This window comes from Euleptes europaea, chromosome 1 (genome assembly GCF_029931775.1).
Source record: "Euleptes europaea isolate rEulEur1 chromosome 1, rEulEur1.hap1, whole genome shotgun sequence".
Taxonomy (NCBI): domain Eukaryota; kingdom Metazoa; phylum Chordata; class Lepidosauria; order Squamata; family Sphaerodactylidae; genus Euleptes; species Euleptes europaea.
In genome coordinates, this window is record NC_079312.1 from 115,597,735 (window position 1) to 115,615,361 (window position 17,627).

The window sequence follows — 17,627 nt, forward strand, 5'->3', positions numbered from 1 at the left end:
AAGGATGAGCAGAGCGCATTCTCATATCTAGGAAAGAAGAGTGATTCCAGCATCTTCCCGCTCTTATATCCTCATCTCAGAGACATTCACTATCAACCCTGGGCTGTGCCTCTTGCTTGACGGCAAACAACCATACCATCGCCTCCTCTGCACAGCCTGCCTTTCCCCATAGGATTTATGGCTCCCATATACAAAGCCCAGTTCTTTTCCTCTGGCAGGTGACCCTTACACTGCATCACCCTCCCGCCATCCATCTCTCCTCTGGCCTGGCACACATTGCTGATGCGGAGACAAGCCCAAGGCCTCAACTGGAGGGAGGCAGCGTCTAATTGCTCTCCGTTTCCCCCTCATAGATGCTCTCTTATGATGCTGAGCAGATCAAGGCAGTGACAGCACCAGCCCGCAGCAGAGGAATACTGCCCATGCCCATACTGTCACAAAGGCAGCTGACAGAAGTAGTACTACCTGGTGGAGAATCCAGTTCTGCAAACACATTCAACCCAGCCTTCTCATGCTTTCTTGCTCATTACAACACAAGCTTGTTAACAGACACTTTTCTCTGTTGCAGCAACATAAAACAGGAGTCCAGCAGCACCTTAAAGACTAGCTAAAGTTCTTCCAGTGTAAGCTTTCTTGTGTGAGAGTGGACAAGGAACCAGTGGGGCGTAGTGGTTAAGAGTGGCAGACTCTAATCTGGACTCTAATCCGGAGAACCAGGTTTGATTCCCCACTCCTACATATGAGCAGCAGACTCTAATCTGGTGAGCAGGGTTGGTTTCCCCACTCCTACACATGAAGCCAGCTGGGTGACCTTGGGCTAGTCACAGTTCTCTTAGAGCTCTCTCAGCCTCATCTGTCTCACAAGGTCTGTGTTGCAGGGAGAGGAAGGGAAGGAGATTGTCAGCTGGTTTGATTCTCCTTAAAAGGTAGAGAAAACCGGCATATACTCTTCTTCTTCATCAGATGCAAGAAATGTACATCCATAGCACGTATATCCACACTCAAAGGTGGAACGGAAACTTGTTGGATGAATGTGGCCCAATCATACACTCTCAGCCTAGCCTACCTCACTGGGCAGTTGTGAGGATGAAATGGAGGAGCGGGGAACGATATAAGCTGCTTTGAAGTCCCCATTGAGAAGAAAGGTGGGCTATGAAGTAAACAAATAAATAAAATACACGTCGATCAATATACCATGCTGTCTGCGTACATTCTTACTTGACACAGAGGCATCTTCCCGATACCTGGGAGAACTACTGCTGGTCAGAATAGGCAACACTGACCTTGATAGACCAACAGTCTGATCCAGTATAAGGCAGTTTAGTACATTCCTCACAATAACCCTGTGGGATTGAGAGTGACCCAATTAGTTTTATGGCCGAGTGGGGTTCTGAACCCGTCTCCCAGGTCCTGGTCTGACATTTCAACCTCTTCAACACTGACTGTCAGAACTTCATAGAATCATAGAGTTGGAAGGGACCACCAGGGCCATCAAGTCCAACCCCCTGCACAATGCAGGAAATTCACAACTACCTCCCCCCTCCACACCCCTAGTGACCAGAAGATGGCCAAGATGCCCTCCCTCTCATCATCTGCTTAAAGTCACAGAATCAGCATTGCTTGGTTGGCTTTATATACACTGAATGCCAAGATGGTAGCACTGGTTATCAGTTGCTAGGCCCTTTTAAGTGATTTGGGTAATACTTGCTGCTCAGTCCCTCTAGTCTCTTTCACCAGCCGTTACAAACACACAAGCACACACCTTCCGTGGGTGGCCAGTCATCAATATGAAGACGAAATGTGTCCTTACACATACATGAACACATGAAGCTGCCTTATACTGAATCAGACCCTTAGTCCATCTAAGTCAGTAGTGTCTACTCAAACTAGCAGTGACTCTCCAGGGTATCAGACAGGGGTCTTTCACATCACCTACCTGCTTAGAACCTTTAATGGGAGATGCCGGGAATTGAACCTGGGCCAAGCAGATGCTCTGCCACTGAGCCACAGCCCCTCCCCCAAGGGGCTGCCAGGCATGGCCTGGGAACCAGTGGGAGAGGCAGGGACCTATGATGGGAGGGGACGGTATGTGATCAGTGTCCCCAGCATGATGACATCCCTTCAGGAATGACTTGGAAGTTACATCATCATGCTGGAGGGGAAGCTATACCTTTTGCCCCCAAATCTACAGTTTAACCATAGAGTTTTGGGCAAATGCTAGAGTATCACCCAAAGTGATGACATTGCTTCCGAGTTGCACTGGTGACATCATCATGCCAGGGTGGCAATTGCATGCATCCATTTGCCTCAAGCTGCCCCACTGAGCAACAGCAGGTAGAGGTGGTGTGGGGCAGGAAGTCTCCTGCCGCCAGCGAGGAGCTGGCAACCCTACCTACTACTTTATGTCGAACCGCTGTCTGTGAGTGGTTGGAGCAACTTGGCCAGTAAAAATGATAGTAATTCTCAGTTAAAAGTGGGGGAAACAAAGAAAGCCTTGAAAAGCCAATCCTGCTGAAGAAGGGATTTGTCTTGAGCAGGTTCTAATGTTACAGTGAAAGGGAGTCTGCAAATTATTTTCCCTTACAAGATTAAGCAATGTGGGAGTAAAATCAAGAAAACTCCCCCAGGGCAGTTCTTGATGTTGTGCTGCAAATGTAGATAAACAAAGTGAATTGAGTTATGCTTGACTAGAGGCTGAGCAGTCATTTTAAATAAATGAGGTTTTCTAGGAGGACAAAGAAGTAGGACTGATGTTTGCAGTTTGAACTTCAAGAAGCTGTTCCAGAGCCTCTAGACCAGGGGTGGGGAACCTTTTTCCTGCCAAGGGCCATTTGCACATTTATAATGTCATTTGGGGGCCATACCAAATATAGATCTCCCGGCGGGGGTGGAGAGGCTAGGGTTGCCAGGTCTCCAGCCACCACCTGGAGGTTGGCAACCCTAGGAGAGGCTATGCAGGGGAGGAAGGGAGGGAAGGAAGGAAGGAAGGAAGGAGAGGCTTTCCCCCCTCCTCCACACACATGCACTCACCTTCCCGGCTTCCCCCCCTCCACACATACACCCTCACTCACCTGGCCGCACAAGCGGCCAGGCGTGATCGGGGGAAGCCTTCCCAGCTTCCCCCACACACACACAAGGCCCTGCGGTGGCAATGGCAGTGGCTTCCACGAGAGAGTCCACGGGCCGGAGGTTCCCCACCCCTGCTCTAGACCCCCAAAGGCTGTGGAAGGATTGCCCTGGGACTTGTGGAGGACTCTGACAGTTGGCATCGGTTTTAGTTCTGGGGCTTGCTCACACTGGCTCTTCATAGGCCAGTGCCAAGTTGAATTTGATTTAGCCAGCAACTGTACTGAACACACATGGGACTTTGTGGGTAACATAAGTGTGGTGCAGGGGGGCCAGTATCAGACAACAACTGGGGAGACCCGGGTTCATATTCCCTCCTCCATAAATAGGGCTGCCAACCTCCCGGTGGTGGCTGGAGATCTCCCGCAATTACAACCCATCTCCAGGCAACAGAAATCAGTTCCCCTGGAGAAAATGGTGGCTTTGGCAATTGGACTCAATGGCATTGAAGTCCCTCCCCTCCCCAAACTCTGCTTTCCTCAGACTAGGGTTGCCAGGTCCCTCTTTGCCACTGGTGGGAGATTTTTGGGGTGGAGCCTGAAAAGGGCGGGGTTTGGGGAGGGGAGGGACTTCAATGCCATAGAGTTCAATTGCCAAAGCGGCCATTTTTCTCTAGGTGATCTGATCTCTATTGGCTGGAGATCAGTTGAATTAGCAGGAGATCTCCTGCTACTACCTGGCAGTTGGCAACCCTACCTCAGACTCCACCTCCAAAATCTCTAGGTATTTCCCTACCGGAGCTGGCAACCCTATCCATAAAGCTCACTGGGTGACTTTGGCCCAATAGCTCCCAGCTACTTCTAATTTACCACACAGACTTATTGGGGGAGAAATGTATGCTGCGCTGAGTTACATGGAGGAAGCAAGAGATAAAAATGAAATAGAGTAGGAACTACTGGAAGCTGGCCTCCTGTGGTTTAAGCTACAATGCCTTGAAGAGGGACAAACATTTCCAGTAAAATCTGACGCACAATAAATGGAGATGCAGCTTCTGAGATAAGCCTTGTTGCTCGCCTTGTCTTTGAGAGGCATGTGGTCTCTTTGGGGCTTTTTGCTTTCCCTTGCTTTGATGGCTCTATGAAGGACAAAAGATTATGATACAGTCAGGAAACCCAGTTCCCCGCTAGCTCCTTTTGTGAAATCTTGGTGGTTTCGCACTTCTGCCACTTGTGTTTGGGCAACCATGCTCCACCGCTGTGTCGAGAATAAGCAATATGTTTATTTTTAAGGAAGATCTAAGAAAGTGACGGGTAAACAAGACACCATCAGCCACTGGGAGGGAGAACATTCCAAGGGAGTGGGGAAACCACATCTTTGGCATAGGATGTTCAAGCGCTACATGAACCAAGTATATCACGTGGAAATATGCCAGATAGATCCTGTCTACAAGATTTTTGCAATGCCTGAGACTGGTACAAACAATGCTCTGCATCATTCTGTCGCCCCTGAAGTCAAGAAAGAGAGCATACAAGTAGTAAACCTTGAGAAGCGATTCAGGCGTAACTTAGTGAAAGTTATCTGTTGCATTTTGCCAGTCCTGGAACTGGGGGTGGGGAGAGATACTGGGAGGTCTGGATGTTCGGTTTAGTATCTTTAATTGCTGAAAATAATTCTGTATAGGTATTAGGAGTGGCAGCAACTAACGGCTAAGGTCCTTGGACTTCACACACATCAATAAATTAATGCCTTTGACAATCCTCTGATTGGCAACCCACAACGTACTTGACCTCTTATAACTGAAACCTTAGGTCTGCCTCCAGATAGTTCCAATAACAAGATTTTCCACCGAGGAGTCTCTCTGCTGTTAATAAAGTGTTCTCCTGATCACGCTTGCTCCCATTAAGATAGCTGGATGTCTGATGAGAAAGGTTAGCCTGTGGGTTTTGTGCAAGAGACAGTGTATGATTCTTCAATTGTATGTGACAAATAAGAAATGCAGGGTGACTTCATGTTGACAAATACATGCACCTCAGGCATCAAAGGCCGTTGGGTAAGGGGACCATATGCAAAGATGGGCGGGGCTCCAGGTTGTGTTCATTGTACAGAAGAGGGGATGCCAGCAGATTCAACTTCTCTCACTACTGCAAGGTAGTCTGTACCACAGGACTGTCCAAATATGGAGGCTAATCCTAATCCTGTAAAATGATCGTAAACAATCAAAATAATTCTTCCAACCCTACACTCAAATCCTTTCCACTCCCAAGCATAACAAAATACAAGAATGGGATTTCAGAAAAGTGCTATTTTGCTTGGATCTCTGGCATATTCTCCACCTTGTTCTGTTCTCCAGGACTAGCCAAACTAGGCTTGTCTCTTTTGCTGTGAGAAATTGTTACATGCCAAGACTTCCTACCTGGAATGCTCTCTACCTCACTGATCCCAACACAGCAAAAAGTGACCACCCGCTTATATTTCTCACTGTGTTGCTTGCCAGAGAGTGATCCAAGGGCCACCACAGTGATACACTGGAAACTCTTTCGTCATTTGGATTTGCAGCAATAGGAGAAAAGATCTCTTCATCCTTCTAACCCATCAGTGGACAATGATCATTATGCTTTTTCCTAGCATCATCCAGGTAACTTGAATGGACTACTGCTGGTCATTAAAGGTATTTCAGCAGATTGTTGGTTGACCCCCCCAAAAAACAAGATCAAAGCACAACAGGAATGGCAGTATTAAAAATCAAAGTGCCTGGCCCCCGCCAGGGACTTTTCCTCTGTGTGCGCGTGTATGTGGGGGTCAGTTCTTCCACAGTTCCATCAGTCTTGCTGTACAGGCCATTTATGCATGGCTGCTTCCTCACGGTCACCCTGCCGACTACTTCAGGACGTTGCTTTGACTAGGCTTGCATTTTCCAAGCATCAGAGGTTGCCTCGCTCTCCCTGCGTGTTTCTGTGCGTTTTTGTCTGCATTTTCTGAATTTGTGTTTAGCCAGCATCCAGAAAATGCAGGCAAAACGTGCGGGAATACCGAGGCAACCCCTGGCGGTTGGCAAATGCAAGCATAATCTAAGCAAAGTCCTGAAGTAGTCAGTGGGGTGACTGGGAGGACACAGCCATGCCTAAATGGCCCCAGGTAACAAATTTTTGTTTCAGCTCTGTCCAATCCATGGCTACCAGCTGTATGTTCAAGGGAAGGTGTTTAAAGCATGCGTGGTAGCCCCACCTAGTGGCCAGTGTGTATGGTGATGAAGAATCTGCTGTGTGGCAGTGCTGCCAGGGCCATACTCTGGGCCAACTGACATGACCACTATTCACGTGACTGGCCACTTCTCTCCAACTATACCTCTGAATGTCTCTTGTGGGGTTGCTGTTAGTCAGCTGCGACTTGACGGCATGCGCACACACCTCTGTTGGTGGCAAACTGGCCATCTGAACCATTTGGCCCAAGCACAGTCTGCAGTGTGGTACCTCCTTGCGTACTGTTCTGCAGTGGAGGGATATGTGGTGTAACTGAGTATCTCAACTTGCAATGAGTGATTAAGAAAGCCATGTCACTTTAAGCAGAGCTCAATTTGGCCCTCCCTCTTCCAAAAACAGCTGGCCATGGGCACACTGCGGCTGTATGAACTGGCCATCCCACCAATGCTGCAGAAGGACCTTGGTTGAAGCCCATGTTGCTAGCGACCACCCTAATGAGGAACCCGCCGTTCTTTTATACATGGCCAAAGCTTTTTGAACTCACTGCAGATTATACTTATAAGGCAAGAACACAGTCGGAGCAGGTGATATACCAGCACTTTCACTGCAAGATAGGCTTGCTGGCACAGGAACTATTAATCCCACATGTTGCAATATTTTCGTCTGTTGGTTTTGTAGCTTATCCATATCCATCCAAAATACCAACATCTCAAGAAACAGGAATGTCACATGGCAGACTGCCCACAAACATGAGTATAACGTCCAGGACTTGACTCATGCATTTCATCAATCATTATCAGTGGATATCCAGAGGTGGTCAGATCTACTTTAACTGCCGTGTATACTGGCCTTTACAGACAGTGGGAATCAGGGAGGAACGGAAAGGAGCCTTTTTATTTTACCAGGGTGGGGGTGATGATGGGCAGATGGGCCACTAACCAGATCTGGGTGGAGAGCAGCTGTCGGCCACACGACTGCTACGGGCTGACTGCTTAATGCAACCGGACTGGAAAAACTGGTTCCATCGCTGGAGGATGTATCAGGCTAGGCCTCATTACGGACTGAATTATGACGTGCCGTATCTGACTAACTCATACGGCTTATCCAAATGACAGCCCTGCTTTGCGTTCGGAATGCAGTGGCTGACTCAGTTGCCAGGCGCAATCCAAACAATGCCTTTGCAGCTAACAATCTGAGCGCAGGGAGACATCGTTCCCCCTCCCACCTCACACAGCAAATCTGAGTTGCTGTGAAAAGTGATTCCTTTGTATGTATAATAATGCTTTCAAGTGCTAGTTGAAGTGTGTTCTGTATGAATCTTACAACTGTGACTAGCAACACACATATCTGCTGCCAGAAGGTAAGGCCTGGGGGGGGGGAATTAAAAATTCCAGGCGCGCTTGTCACCCAAAGAATTGGGCAGGTCATGTGATTTGTTTTCATATGTTTGCACTGGGCCTGGGTGGTATGAGGAGGCCTAGAGAAATTTGGGGGGGGCAGGGAGGCTGTTGGTAGGCCTCCACCCACATCCCCCCCTTGTAAAAACAATAGGTTGAGAATAAACAAAAGAAAAAGACTTATTCACACAATACATAATTAACTTCTGGAATTCATTACCACCACATGCGGTGCTGGCTGCTGGCTGAGAGGGCTTTGAGAGCAACTAAGAAAATTCAACGGCTGTTAGCCATTATAGCTAAGGGTGACCTCTGTGTCCAGAGAGGATCTGCTTCTAAAATCCAGATGTTGGGGTCATGCAAGAGGGAAGGACTGTTGCTTGAGCTTCCTGAGGCAGTTGGCTAGCCACAATTTGGAAAAACAGCATCAGGCAAGATGGACTCTAGAAGGAGGAATGTTGTGAGAGGATTTGTATAAGCCTAAGTTCTATTGCTTTTAGTACTTCTAAAGTACTGCCCTCTTGTACTAATGAAACCGGAATGGCTCATCAAGCCTTCCACTGTTGAGAAGGAAGCTTGTTCTGACCAAGCCCCAGGCCAAATACCAGAAAAGGTAGAGCAGTTTAGTGGGCAAGGACGTAGCGATGAGGACGAAGATGGGAATACTGTGATACTGGACTAAGGCTACTTTTCCTTGTGTGAGGACTGCTGGCTCTGAGCTGGGGTAGCCATTTCTACAGGGAATCCTCGCCTCACATTGAGAAGTAGCTGCTTGGCAGGGCTGAAAGAACACAGCACAGCCTCCTCCAACAGACATCCTAACACATACTTCATTGTGCTCTTTGCAACAGCAGAATCAGCTGCAGGTCCAAGCTACAGAAGGGTAAATAAACCAAAGTAAGAACCACGTCTAGTAGGAGGCTCCCTTGGTGTATTTCTACTCAAAGATAGTGGGACAGGATTGCAGCTGAGGGAAAGACGAATAGAAGCTCTGTTGGCATAGTGGTTAAGAGCAGTCGTTTGGAGTGGTGGACTCTGATCTGGAAAACCGGGTTTGATTCCCCACTCCTCCACATGAGCGGCGGACTCTAATCGGGCGAACTGGGTTGGTTTCCCCACTCCTACACCTGAAGCCAGATAGGTGACCTTGGGCTAGCCACAGTTCTATTAAGAGCTCTCTCAGCCTCACCCACCTCACAGGGTGTCTGTTGTGGGGCGGGGAAGGTGATTTTAAGCCGGTTTGATTCTTCCTTAAGTGGTAGAGAAAGTCGGCATATAAAAACCAACTCTTCTTATTATTATTATTATTATTATTAATCGCTTCATGAAAAGGTTGCATGAAAAATAGTTAAATTGCCCCAGTGGTCTACTGCATCTCAGTTTAGAACAGCAGTCCAGCAGATCGTCTCGTACATCCTGAAGAGACAAGCAAGCTGGCTCTCCCCCCCCCACATTGTTTTGCAATTTACTTCCCATGGGGGGAAGCCATCCCATTTCCCGACCCAGCTCAATTGGCAAGAAGGTGTGTTTGTTCCTGCTTGTTGCTACTTAAGGACACAGCCGTGGCGCTTCAACCCAACGCTCCTTCTGGCTCAAAGCTCCAGGTCCGTCTTCTTCACAATCTCCACTGAGGAACGGAACAGCAGCGATTAGAGCCCAGAGGCCAAGGAGCCAGAATAAAGGCTGCTCCGAGCACTGTTGCAAACTCCGAAGGAGAAGGCCTCCTGAAGCCTCTCTTCTCTTTTTTTCCACTAGGTGAAAGTTAGAAGGAGCCTGGGAAAGGGGCAGGTCTGCTGCCTCCCAATTACACGTATCCTTTTGCCTGACCCAGGCATCGGGCTTAGGTCAGTTCAGCAGCAGCTGCAGAAGCCCAGAACACCCATAAAAAAACTCCACACAGTGCAGCATCTGGTTCTACTTCATGGGCAGAGCTTTTTTACAAGCCGGCGCTTGGCAGAAGAGCCAACCTATTTATCTTCAGACGGCTCCGCGCAGTAAGATGTAGAAGTATTTGTTTCAAGAGAGGGGAAAACTGTGGACAGGAACAGCGCAAGCCTTGAGGTCTTTGAGTCTCACCCCTAATACGTTGGAAACATAATTTGCTGCTCTTCCAGAGATTAAACTGAAAGAGTATGTCCAAGAGCTAATGGATGGTAGGCAGGCTCACTCAGGCCTCAGCTCCACGGGAACCACAACAGGCTGTTACCACGCAGATTGCAGCAATTTCACCTTAGGCATTGCTCAGGGCAGGCTTCCTGGTCTATTGTGGGAGGCAGACTATAACACACGTCAGTGGCACCTCCCTCTCCTCTTCCTCAGAAGCGGCCTAGGAGCCATCTTGCTTATCCATCTCCATAGCACTACACATGCTGTTCCGACCCCACGAGTTTCCACCTTCAGCCGCCTTTCCCTCTCCATGTCTATAAGGTTTTAGTGGGCAGAAGACAGAAGAAAGGTAATAGCAGAATGCCATTCCTCACACTCTATTAGGGTTGCCAGGTCCCTCTTCGCCACCAGCGGGAGGTTCCTGGGGCAGGGCCTGAGGAGGGTGGGGTTTGGGAGAGGAGGGACTTCAGTGCCATAGAGTCCTATTGCCTAAGTGGCCATTTTCTCCAGGCGAACTGATCTCTATCGGCTGGAGATCAGTTGTAATAGCAGGAGATCTCCAGTTAGTACCTGGAGGTTGGCAACCCTACACTCTATGCATACACACACACTCAGATTTACTAGTGTCAATATATTTTATCTTAAAGATGCTTTACACATAAAATACAAAAATATGCCCAAGGAGGACATGGTGCCTGGTGCACCCAAGAAACTTCCAGTGCCAGGACACAGGTAGGCAGGGCTTGGTAGAAGCCTTGCCCTCTCTGAGCTTGAGGTGCAGTCTAGAGGGCAACGAGACTCCATATCCTATCCAGGGTTAGTGTTTTAAAGATACAGTAGGTGAACCGGGGTTGTGGGGGGGGGGACCTTCTCAGCTCCTGAGACAACCAGACACAGCCCAAACGACAGTCCTGGGATGTAACACTGGGGAGAGGGACCAACATGTTGGAGTGTATGTCAGTGAGAGATATAAATAATTTACTAGAGGAGGCTTTACAGACACTAAATGGGCCGCTCTGGGAGGTAGGTCAGTATAATAAAAAATGAAAAGGTTAGTTGAGACCGATATTGACGAGGGCACTGAGACAGTGAGGGGACGCTGCTGCTGGCCTCGGGAGGGCCTTCAAGTGCTGATAAGAAGCACCTTGAGGAGAATAACCCGGGACCTCTGGGGCAGAGCTGGTGCCCAGTCCTATATATATATATATATATTTTGCACAATGGAAGGGCGTCTATAGAAAACGAGACAGGCAACAAATGCATCCCCTCCTCTCCCCCAGCTTCTTTAGAATATGGTGCTGTTTTAACTCGGAGGGGAGCCACAGAATGTCTCCCCTATCTTAAGGCCTACAGCAAGCTACACGAGGACGCTAAACAAGCGGGGCACTCTCTAAAGAAGGCTGTGAGTGTTCACGGGTGTGCGTCACAGGGGAACGAGACTGCCTCCACGGGATGAGCCTACTGCAAGAGGAAGGGCATGGAAACATGTATCTCGTACCAAAAGGGAGTCAAGGTGGAAAGGATGCTAATTCCGGGAAAGAAAAAAAGAGAGAAAGAAAGAGAGTGCACCCTTGCAGGCCTTGGTCTGCTTACAACAGATATGTACAGTGAGGAGCATTTGGGGCTGCCAACAGCCCCCTCCCCTCACCAACCCACCTCTGCTGCAGTGTCTGTGGGACTCCCTCCCCAAGCATATCAGGATGCCAAGGCCAATGTGTCTCCCCCTCTCGGGCGTGAATCCAGCATCCTGTAATGTTTTCCCTCACACAAGGGTAGGCTTGGGAACCAGCACAGGCCAAAACGCCGGCCTGAGAACAGTGCCTGGATTGGACGAGGAAACTGACAAGAACTCCTCCTGGCAAGACTACGCTCATCAGAGGGAGGAGTCTCTGCACTCAGGGAGGTGGGAAGGAGCAGCCAGTGTTTCTGGCCCCACTTCACATTTACATTCCTGTCACCGATGCAGGTTACTTATTGCTCTGTGGCCCCTTGTAGCCCTGGCTCCAGCCCCTACAGAGAGGAAAGGGGGCGGGCCCAGCGCCAAGGGGGAGGGGGCACAGTGTTGTGCTGGGCCCACCGGTGGGCCCGCCCAATGGTCCCGCCTGCAGGGTCCAACCGAGAGCAGAGTCCTAATAGCGCCCGACCTTGGCATCCCCGATGGCTCCCCAGACATCAAAGACAAACTCGTCCGGGAAGGCAAAGTCCCCCAGCTGCTCGTCCAGGGCCTCAGCGAACTCATCGGGATTCTGCTTGTCCTTGCCCAGTTCCACCATGGTCGCGGCTGTGCAGGGAGAGGGAGGAAAGGAAGATGCAAGTATCAATTTCTAGCAGCCAACAACCTGAGCAAAAACTTGGCTGAAGACTAGTACAAGGGACTAGGCAAGTAGGTGATGTGAAAGACTCCTGCCTGAGACCCTGGAGAGCTGCTGCTGGTCTGAGCAGACAGTACTGACTTTGACGGACCAAGGGTCTGATTCAGTATAAGGCAGCTTCAGGTGTTCATAAAGAGGGAGGGAGGACCTCACGTTTGCTTTGCGAGAGGCTCCCTGTTATTCCCATTCCTCAGGTGTGCAAAGTAGGGAGATGCTAGAACACATCAGGATGCTGCTGACTGATCATCCCAAGCCTCTTAACCATTTCACTTTCTAAAAACAGTTTACTATTCAGACTGGGGAAAGAAGAAAGAGAGGGAGCTTACCCAGCTCTGTGTCACGGATGCCCATGTAGCTTTCCAGAAGATCATCCACCTTCTCAATGGCTTTCTCCTCAAATGCAGATGGCTGTGAAGAGGAAGAAGAAGAGTTGGTTTTTATATGCCAACTTTCTCTACCACTTAAGGAAGAATCAAACCAGCTTACAATCACCTTCCCTTCCCCTCCCCACAACAGACACCCTGTGAGGTAGGTGGGGCTGAGAAAGCTAGGAGTAGCCCAAGGTCTCCCAGCTGGCTTCATGTGTAGGAGTGGGGAAACAAATCCAGTTCACCAGATTAGCCTCTGCAGCTCCTGTGGAGGAGTGGGGAATCAAACTGGTTCTCCAGATCAGAGTTCACCGCTCCAAACCACCACTCCAAACCACCACACCACACTGGCTCAGTAGGAATAGGACAACTACTGCTGGAGATGGGGTAGGGACAGAAATGCTGAAGGGAAGCCGAACACTTCAGCCCCTCCTCACCTGCCGACTTGGGTAGACCATCTGTGAGAATGCAGGGCAACATGGCTGCAGTGTGACTGGAGATGAACAAAGTGGAAGAAAACCTGAGACTGGTATGGTGAGAACCACAAAGGACCCTGCCTCTTCAAAAACAGTGCCTTGATCCAGACCTATGCTCTGGTTTGGTGCCACATAAACAAGACCTAGGCCTGTACACTTCCTTGTTTACAAAGCAAGTGCAATCTACAGAGCTGGACCCTGTGAATCTGTCAGGTAGCAGAAAAGCCTCTCTCTCGCAGAAAACCCGTCTCTTGTCCTGGAGGAAGTTTCCACTACTAGTGGAACAGATTCAGAGGTCGTGAATGCTTGACTGTAAGAGCAAAAATTAGTCTGAGAAATGGAGGAGGAAGAGGAGGGAGCATGCTCCTCTGAGGCATGTTCCAGAGCCTTTCACATAGTACCAATCGAGCTTTGCCATTACGCTTGAAGCAAGGCACAGGAAGGGTTGAGAAAGAATTCGCCCATTCTTGGAACGAGATGGAGCCACAAGATCCTCATGTGGCTGCTTATCCTCATGGATTTAAGTTAGGCACGTACCTGTTCCTCCACGGTGGCTGGTCCCTTGGCCCGAAGCCGCAGCGTGCCCCTTCCTGTGCCAAGCTGCGCGCTCCCACTGTGTTTGGCTCCGGCAGATCTCTGACTGATCATATCTGGAAGACAATAAGAAAAAGGATCTGTTACGCTGCAATGCTCTCCCTTCAGCTATAATGGAAGGTAGATACAAGAAGATCCCCTATGGCGAACGTGTATGCCCTTGTTCTGATGGGAGAATAGAGACCCTTGAACATGTCATTTATGACTGCAAAATTTATAATAAAATAAGAGAAGACATTTCCCTTGTAATGGCTGACCACTTAGGGAGCACTAGAGCGACTCACATTTCTAACTTGCTCTCAGTTAAAGACACCGAGCTAACTTTTAAAATGGCCGAATTTGGATGGCGAATTATGAAGACTAGACGAGCATGGGTCGAACCCAACAAATGAGTTTTAACTGTGTTCTAGTTAAGCTTATGTTTTTAATAGTTCCCCTACGAATGTTTGATTATATATTTATTGATGTATTGATGTATATAGCTACTATTTTTTTATTATGTAAAAGTTTTTTATTGTTGGTCTGGGACTGTATTAAACATTTCGTATTCGAAAAAGGATGTAGTGGATCCTTATTTGGCACACACACTGGTAGCCCCTTGCTTAGGAACTAGCCCAAGCTCTCAGCTACGCTCCCAAGCTCACTATGACACATGAACGCATGAAGCTGCATTATACTGAATGAGACCCTTGGTCCATCAAAGTCAGTATTGTCTACTCAGACCGGCAGTGGCTCTCCGGGGTCTCAGGCTGAGGCCATTCACATCCATCACCTACTCGCCAAGTCCCTTTAACTGGAGATGCCGGGGATTGAACCTGGGACCTTCTGCATGCCAAGCAGATGTGCTACCACTGAGCCACAGCCCCTCTACCACTCTTGTAAAAATAATCAGGCTTCAGCTTTGGGTATTACACCACTAACCCACTTCCAGGCAGTTCTACTCACTGGCAGACACAAGCACTTTGAATTTTAGTAACACAGGTCTGAAGTGGGCAATAACTGAAGAGAACTGGGGGGTCAAGGCACTTTCAGAGTGCAAGTGCATATGGAGGTAGCGGGACAGCAGTAGAACTGGGGGTGATATTCGGGGTATTGAGTACAAGGCTTCCCACCACAGGCCCACCAAAAGGAAAGAGCTAGAGAAGAGTTGAAGAGAAACCTCGCTAGAAATAGCAACGTTAGGATAATATGTCCAGTGGGAGGGAAAGACAAATTAATACGGAAGTGATGACAGGGGGACTACCAGGAACAAAAGTTTACATATTTTGTAAAGACGCCTAACAAGTTCAGGACTGTACTTGACCCAAGGAGACCAAGTCCTATGAGGAAAGGCTGAAGGAGCTGGGTATGTTTAGCCTGAAGAGGAGAAGACGGAGAGGGGATATGATAACCATCTTCAAGTACTTGAAGGGCTGTCACATAGAGGAGGGTGCCAAGTTGTTTTCTGTTGCCCCAGAAGGTTGGACCAGAAACAACGGGTTGAAATTAAATCAAAGGAGTTTCCGTCTAAACATTAGGAAGAATTTTCTAACAGTTAGAGCGGTTCCTCAGTGGAACAGGCTTCCTTGGGAGGTGGTAAGCTCCCCTGGTGGTTTTTAAGCAGAGGCTAGATGGCCATCTGTCAGCAATACTGCTTTGATGACCATAGGCAGATGATGAGAGGGAGGGCATGTTGGTCATCCTCTGGGCATGGAGTAGGGGGTCACTGGGTGTGTGTGGGGGAGGTAGTTGTGAAATTCTGGCATGATGCATGGGGTTCGACTAGATGACCCTGGTGGTCCCTTCCAACTCTATGATTCTATACATATTTTGTAAAGACTCCTAACAGGTTCAGGACTTTACTTGACCCAAATCACAAACGCTTCTGTTCCAGCACACACCAGGCCCATTCTCTTCTCAGAAAACTGCTTACGCACTTTTCCCCCCACCCCCAGTAACAACTCTTATGCCGGTACTGTTCTTGCCAGTGTGTTCCTGGGAAGCACCTTTTCCCTAGGCAGCATACTGTGTTGATAGTTCTGCGTCTATGTGCCTCTTGGGGCATTTTTAATTCCTGCTACACTACCGATTACAGCCCCCCGGGGAGAGGAAAGCTAGCATTTAGCAGCATTTCCCTTGTGCTGATTGGAACAGCAGCTGCTGCAGATACAAAATGAGAAACATGGACTACAAAAGGGGTCAACGCTTCCGCAGTCTGGAAAGTTCCCAGGAACTGTGTGTGAGGCGAGAGGGGTCTGGGAAGAAGTCAGCACCACAGAGAATTAAGAGGTCAAAAACAGTAGTGGGGCTTGTGGATAAAGGGAGAAGGCTCAAAGGGGGGAAGATAACCTCTTTCCCAAACAGGCCCCATTTCCATTACTCAGAGTCACTTGCCTCACCAAGACAAGCATTCTTAAACCCTTTTTCGCCAAAAAAAGCAGGACATGGCCTCAAGAGCTCTGTTGGGGCACATGAAACACTGATGCCCTCTTGGCACGAAGAGAGTTTGCACAGGCGGGCTTGCGCACATTTGTCCACACCTCCAGGTATCATTGCTGATACTCACCATGGGGAGATGAATATGCTCCAAATGCAAGCACACAGTTTCCCCTTTGCTTTATATTATGAGATGCGGAAAGGAACAATGCAAGGAGAAGAGGTGCGACACATGCACACTCCTTGGTGTGCAGGACTCCTTGCGTCCGCTTTTAGGATCTAGGACGGTAACTGCATTCCCCTTTCACTTCAGCGTGATTTTCTCTGCATCAAAAGGACTGACACTAATCCAAAGGTGCTTGAGGAAGTCTTCTTTCCTCACTTCCCTGTAATCAGTATGCAAGGTGGGGAAACTACTGCCCACAACATCCTAATTGCCTCACTCTTGCACTGCTTCTGCAATTCACGTATGACAACGTCCTGCCTTCCCTGGACACCCAGCTCTCCAACGAGCCAGCTGGCTGAACGGAGCCTTTCTACACACAACTGCAACAGTCTGACTTCTACATTTGGATGTTTCCTTCACAGTGGCTCAGGTCATGCTGCTTTTCAAACAGTTTCTGACCTTTGGGGAATCTGCAGCAGAGGGTGCCTTTGTTAATCCAGCTAGATTTGCTTTAGCTCTTAAAAGTAGCAGTAGAAAGGACGCCAGATGTAGGCTGTTCTTGCTGAGTAAATTATATTCAGAATGCATGTGATTCTTTCCTGCAGCCATTGCTACTTCAGACACTTCACATTTTTGCTCACAAGGCATTTACACTGAAGTATATATATACACACATGAAGCTTACTTTATGAAGAGTCAGACCACTATACCAGCTAGCTCAGCACTGTCTACTCTGACTGGCATCAGGCTTCCAGGGTGTCAACAAACAGAGAGATCTTGCTACCAGATCTATTTTCATCCGACGATGTGTGTGTGTGTTAAGTGACGTCAAGTCGCTTCCGACTCATGGCGACCCTATGGATGAAAGTCCTCCAAAATGTCCTATCTTTGACAGCCCTGCTCAGATCCTGCAAATTGAAGGCCGTGGCTTCCTTTATTGAGTCAATCCATCTCTTGTTGGGTCTTCCTCTTTTCCTGCTGCCCTCAACTTTTCCTAGCATGACTGTCTTTTCCAGTGACTCTTGTCATCTCATGACGTGAACAAAATATGACAGCCTCAGTTTAGTCATTTTAGCTTCTAGGGTCAGTTCAGGTTTGTTTTGATCTATAATCCACTGATCTGTTTTTTTGGGGGGGCAGTCCACGGAATCCGTAACACTCTCCTCCAACACCACATTTCAAAGGAATCTATTTTCTTCCTATCAGCTTTCTTCACTGTCCAGCTTTCACACCCATACATAGTAATAGGGAATAACATGGCATGAATTAATCTAGTCTTGGTGGCCAGTGACACATCCTTACACTTCAAAATCTTTTCTAGCTCCTTCATGGCTGCCCTTCCCAGTCTCAATCTCCTTCTGATTTCTTGGCTGCAGTCTCCCTTTTGGTTGATGGTGGAGCCAAGGAATAGAAAGTCTTGAACAATTTCAATTTCCTCATTGACAACCTTAAAGTTGTGTAATTCTC

General features: G+C 48.5%; 1 protein-coding gene across 1 annotated transcript in view; it reads right to left on the reverse strand.

The window, feature by feature from the left end:
- Positions 1–11,845: 11,845 nt before the first annotated feature.
- The window catches only part of GIPC1 (GIPC PDZ domain containing family member 1), a 33,198-nt gene continuing 27,416 nt past the window's right edge, over positions 11,846–17,627 (reverse strand). Inside the window, exons 5-7 of the mRNA XM_056857488.1 lie at positions 13,523–13,635; positions 12,468–12,549; positions 11,846–12,050 (exon numbers count right to left, since the gene is read on the reverse strand). Of these exons, the coding sequence (XP_056713466.1) occupies positions 11,899–12,050; positions 12,468–12,549; positions 13,523–13,635 (347 nt within the window). The 3' untranslated portion in view covers positions 11,846–11,898. The remainder of the gene's footprint in view (positions 12,051–12,467; positions 12,550–13,522; positions 13,636–17,627) is intronic.